At 31.9% G+C, this 5,351-nt stretch overlaps 1 protein-coding gene across 1 annotated transcript; it reads right to left on the bottom strand.

Annotated features, from left to right (window-relative positions):
- Positions 1-1,660: 1,660 nt before the first annotated feature.
- LOC105804250 (protein SOSEKI 2) lies at positions 1,661-3,640 on the bottom strand. The gene is made up of 5 exons (XM_012636770.2): positions 3,312-3,640; positions 3,180-3,249; positions 2,982-3,094; positions 2,123-2,891; positions 1,661-2,004 (listed from the first exon to the last, which is right to left on the bottom strand). Exons 1-5 carry the CDS (start codon positions 3,502-3,504, stop codon positions 1,884-1,886), a joined length of 1,266 nt encoding a protein of 421 aa, XP_012492224.1. The 5' UTR covers positions 3,505-3,640; the 3' UTR covers positions 1,661-1,883.
- Positions 3,641-5,351: the final 1,711 nt, after the last annotated feature.

Below are 5,351 nucleotides of genomic sequence, written 5' to 3'. Positions count from 1 at the left end.
ATAGTAAACAAAAGGAAATGATATAAAGCAGCAATGGGTGGATAACGAATCCTTTTGTAGGAAGGCAGTCACACTCTGTCTGAGTCACAAGGGTTATAAAGTTTCTACATAGTGCTTGTGGTTGTAAAGAGGTGGATTACTTTTCGCCATTGATTAACACCTATAAATATAAAAAAGATTAAAACCTAATTTCTAGCTATCAACTTTCTCAGCACAATATTACCCATCCTAAATTATTTTGGATTTTAACCATAAAAGTGTAGGTAATGAAGGACTATGCAATGGTAATAACATGAGGTATGTGGTACTTGCGGTTTTCTTCCAAAAAGGAAAAAGGAAAAGGAGTGATTTGTAAGGCATTTAGACAATAACTAGAAGCGTAATTTACCTTCTTAATCACCCAACTTGTTTCAATTTTCATATAAATCATAAACCTTGTTTCTCTTTTACATATTTTATCTTTCGTCAATAATTTCAGTCTCAACATTTACATATTTACACAAATATAGTGAGATAAATTTGTTTAAAAGGACTAAATTGATAAAATATTTAAATTTTGTGGGTAAAATTTATTATTATACCAATCAAAATCATATACAATTGATGGAAATAATTAATATCATGATTTATTGTTCTTAATTGCTCACTTTCGAAATTAATAAAGATAAAATTACGTTAACTTTTTGAAAAAACTAATTTACTCAATTTTTAAAATTGAGGGTCTAGAAAATTCTTTCTACCTTATTTCAAATGCTAACATTTTAAAAATACAAAAAATTTCATCCAAATACATTTAAAAGAACCAATTTATAGATTAAATGTTATTTAAAAGTTATAATCATGTGCGCGTCTTCAAAAATCTTAAAATTAAAATTGTTCACATTTCTCAATTTCTTATGAATTTCATGAGCAAATTATAGAAAAAGATTTAAAATTTTAAAATTTTCCATATTCGTATTTGAAGTGTACTTAAGAAGTCCCTATATTATAGACACCTAATCAAATTAGTCCCTTTGCTATTAAATATATCAATTTAGTTATTATATTATTAAAAAATAAAATAAGGTCAATTTGTAATAGATTTAGCATTTACTGTTTTAAAAATACCATTTATTATTTAATAAAGTTAATATTTTTAAAGTTCTTATGGCTCTATAAATTAAATTTTTATTTGGAATTGATCTATAATTGAAAAATAGAGGGACTAATTTGATCTATTTAATAATAGAGGACTAATTTTATTCTTTTCAATAGTATAAGGACTAAATTAATCTATTTAATAATAGAAAAACTAATTTGATCTAGTCCCTATAATATAGGGACCTCCCAAATACTTTAAGCATTTTAAATCCTCATCCATACTTCAATATATAAAATCTGGAAAATGGAAATTGTTACATGATTGATGATATCGAAGAAATGAATTAAATAATGACATTCATGTGACAACTTTCTTCCCTATTTTAATAATGTTTTGATTGACAGATGAATTTAAAACAACTTTTTAAATAAAAAAGTTAAATGATAAATTTGAAACACTTTTTGCATTTTAGGTCCAGAGTGCAATTTACTCCAAATTCAATAGAAGCTTGACGATTTACCTACATGTCTTTTAATATCAGTTAGAACATAAAAATAATTAACTCTGACACATGTGAAATGGAAAGAAAAACTGAACTCAAATTAGTAGTTAAAGTTGGTATAATTCCTGAAACCAGATTAGAAGGGCAGAAAATTGCAACATACCATAAAATTTCCCCCTTTTTCTTTAATTTACTATTAAGAACAACAGTTTTCTTAATCATGATAACAATATAGTCCATAACTTTAATAATCCCATAACAGTTAATAATTTTCTTTTTTGCCCCAATAACTTGATGAATCTAGTCAACCCTCATTTTTCTGGTTTGCTTTGGTAATTTCTTCCTAGGAATACAATTCCCTTTTACTGCTTTGTCCTTTTTCTCCTCTTCCACTGGTTCACTCAGCCCAGCCTTGCATCTCCTGATGAATCAAAATCAAAACTAAAAGTGAAGTAGGAAAAAAACATTACAACTATGTTATTTGCATGTTCAGTTTTAACAGGAAAGTGACAGGGTTGAAGAGGAACGGAATGAATCACCTTTCTTCATTATATGAATTGGATCTTTTGAGCATTGGCTGATCACCCACAACTCGGTTCTCAGAATTCATTGACTCCACAATGCTGCCACTGAAATACTCTTTCTCTTGGGCCTGTAAATTACCAAACCTTGGGTTCTCAGACATGCAGCTTATCATCTGATCATCTTCAGCAGCCTTTATTGCAGTCTTACAAAGAACCCCTCTATGCAAATTTTCACTCTTCTTCACCACAGTGTTTGGTACTACCGGTTGCTTTACAACAGTAGGCATGTTTTTGGCTTTGTTAACTGCTAAGTTGCCACATGCAATAAGTTGAAGCAGAACTGAGGAGTTACGACCTGATGTTGACACATTGGTCACTGGGTCACCATCTTCAAATCGCTTGGAAGTATTGTTTTTGCTTTGGTTTTGGTTTTGGTTTTCAGAGAGGATGGAAGAGTCTTGTTTAGGTGTATCAGAAATGGGCTTTTGGGGTCCTTGGATATTGGTTTCTTGGTATTCAAGTTCATCAGTGGAAACCCCTCTTGAGCAGCGAGAGTGAGGAGTTGTTGAGCTTGTGTAACATGTTTTCTCCTCGTCTAATTCATACTCTTCTTCTTCTTCTTCATCACCATCATCGAATTCTTGTTCTTCATATGCTGTCCTATCTGGTTCTTGGGGTCCCCTGTGTCGAGTCAAAGCAAAAGTTTGGGATTTTTGCTTGGGGTGAAGGTTTGGTTCCTGAAAATGTGGCCCCTTATTGCTGATTTGCATTTTCTGTAATACCTCTGCAACAAAACAAACTATCTTTTCAGTCTTAAAGTTTGGGGCTAAAAGTGTAGTTTTTGTTAAACATTCAAATTAATGAAATAGCTGACCAGAGCAACCATCAACCAATTCCGAGCCTTTGAGTACATATTCCGCTCCATCAGATGGAGGAATAATATCATTGTCTGCTAAGTCATTCCATACATAACCATTCTTGTAACTCCTAACAATCAAACATTAAAATTAGTTTATAAACAAACATCAAAAGGAAAAAGTAAAAAAAAAAAAAAAAACAGGGAAAAATGTACCTTTTGCAAGACCAAGAGTACAAAGAGGGCATTGCTTTGCCTCTAAGAGCAGTGAGTCTTTCAGTTACATCTGTGAAAAAAACAAGATAAACAACAAGCAAGAAAGGGTGACATATAATTCTCATTATTTACCTCTCAAACGAAGTGGTTGATTGACCAAATGGGTGACTTCCATGTAATGAGGATGCTCAAGCTGGCCATTTCTGGTTAGGTAGTAAACAACTTGAACTTTTCTGATTGGTTTCACTGCCTTGGGTTGTTGCAGAATACAAACTTTGGCCCTACCTGGGCTGCTTTCTCTTGGTCTTCTGTTTCTCGCATTCATGTTTGTTTACTTGCACTCCTTCCTTCGTCTCTGATCTTGACTTGGTAGGTTTTTCAGGTTTGACAAAACCCCAAAGTCATCCTTTATATTCACATTTACTGCACCCCCAACTGGGAGATTGTGTAAAGGTATAAAGGTCATTAAAAGGTGCAAAAAACAGCATTAACTTTGGATTCTCTTGGATTTTATGGCTAATAAAATTGGGGAGAGAGAGGAAATGTGAGTGGTGGTGGGTCACGGTCATTACAGTAGAATTTACTTTGACTTTTTGCAATGCTCTGATCCCGATCTTTGGCAAAAAAGAGATAAATGAAAATTGGCCAGTAACAAACCATTCCAGAGAAGCCCTCCAGCAAAGCTTTCTGCTATAGCTCATTATTCTAGGATGTTAACTGCCTTTATTACCAAGCACCAGTGTCACATGATGTTGGGAAATCCGACAATAACTGGTTAAAAATAAGGAACCAATTTTTGTTAATAAGACTATTGTTTTGTCTAAAGGGTCGTTACTGTTCTCTAGATTTCTAAACCATGTTTTGGTAATTTTTCCGATTGATGATTCATGCATGAGAAATTTTCACTTTTGCCCCCCTTAAAAGCCCATGATTTATGCTTTGATTTAGTTTGAGTAAGGGGTTGTTGGCCTCTACCTTTGCACTAAGTATCGCAATAATTGCTATTCATGTGAATTAAGGATTCATATAATCATTTGTTTCAATATCTGTGTTTCTCAATCCTTGAACTTCAAATTGAAGCATGTTTTGTACAACCTAACACTCGGTCAAACCCTAAAGACAATCCTAGAACAACCTGACAGGTCGAAGAACGCCATTTTTTTAATGTATATAATTCTTGGTATTATATACATAACCTTTGTTTTCACGGAGATTAGAGATTGTTTCTGTTGATGGGAAAATACGATTTGCAAGTTTATGGAAGAAATGTTAGTATTGTGCGAAATATTAATTATGGATATTGTGTTTGCATGTTAAGTTTTGGTTGGTGGTTCGGTCTCTCACAGACCCAACATGCATAATTAATATTTTGCACAATATCGATACTTCTCCTGTAAGCTTGTAAACCGTATTTCCACCAATCGAATCGTTTTTTAAACTTCGTGAATCTCTTTAAGCTCTCTTCGGAGTATGAGAGACAAAACCCCTCATGAAGATCATACCTTCTATTCAGAGAGTGATACACTCCGTAGAAGACATTCACCCTCAACAACTTTCATTCTAATTCAGTTGTATATATTTAAAAAAAATTAAAAAATTAAATCACTTTCATGTTGAATGAATATATATTTTAATGGAATTAAAATTTTCTAGAAGTGTAATCGTTTTACTATTTTATATAATATTTATTAGTATTTGATGAATATAATTATTTCTATAAATAATAAGTAAATGTAAAATGGTATCATATTGATAATCAACTTATAAAAATTAAACTAAAATAGAAAATTCATCTAAAATAATTTTTTTTTACATATAATTGCAACATACTAAAATTCATGTATGCATGAACTCTCAAACTTAACAAATAAAAATGTTTAGATCTAAGGCGGTTGCGAAGAAGTTAAATTGATTTGAAATTTGCTTTTGATTTTCTTGTCTGTTAATGTTGGCAAATTTCATCACCCCATACATAAAGAGTTAGCCGTTACTCTAATAATTGGTTCATCCATTTTTTTTAACGAAGGACCTTACTGACCGCCAGTACATTTTGGCAGCTAAGCAATTTGCCAAGTCTCAGAAACAAAGTGAATCTTTAACTGTTATACATTATTAGTTTAGTAGAAGATTGACAACTAAAAAACAGTAGTAAAAACAAATCAGTTGAATTGG

Source organism: Gossypium raimondii, chromosome 11, assembly GCF_025698545.1.
Source record: "Gossypium raimondii isolate GPD5lz chromosome 11, ASM2569854v1, whole genome shotgun sequence".
NCBI lineage: Eukaryota > Viridiplantae > Streptophyta > Magnoliopsida > Malvales > Malvaceae > Gossypium > Gossypium raimondii.
This window is presented reverse-complemented; position numbering and strand designations above follow the sequence as displayed.

Coding starts and splice junctions, on each gene's coding strand:
- LOC105804250 (XM_012636770.2), bottom strand. CDS start 3,504: ATGAATGCGAGAAACAGAAGACCAAGAGAAAGCAGCCCAGGTAGGGCC. Junction 3,250..3,311: donor TCAACCACTTCGTTTGAGAG/GTAAATAATGAG, acceptor TTTTTTTCACAG/ATGTAACTGAAAGACTCACT. Junction 2,892..2,981: donor ATTGGTTGATGGTTGCTCTG/GTCAGCTATTTC, acceptor GTTTTGTTGCAG/AGGTATTACAGAAAATGCAA.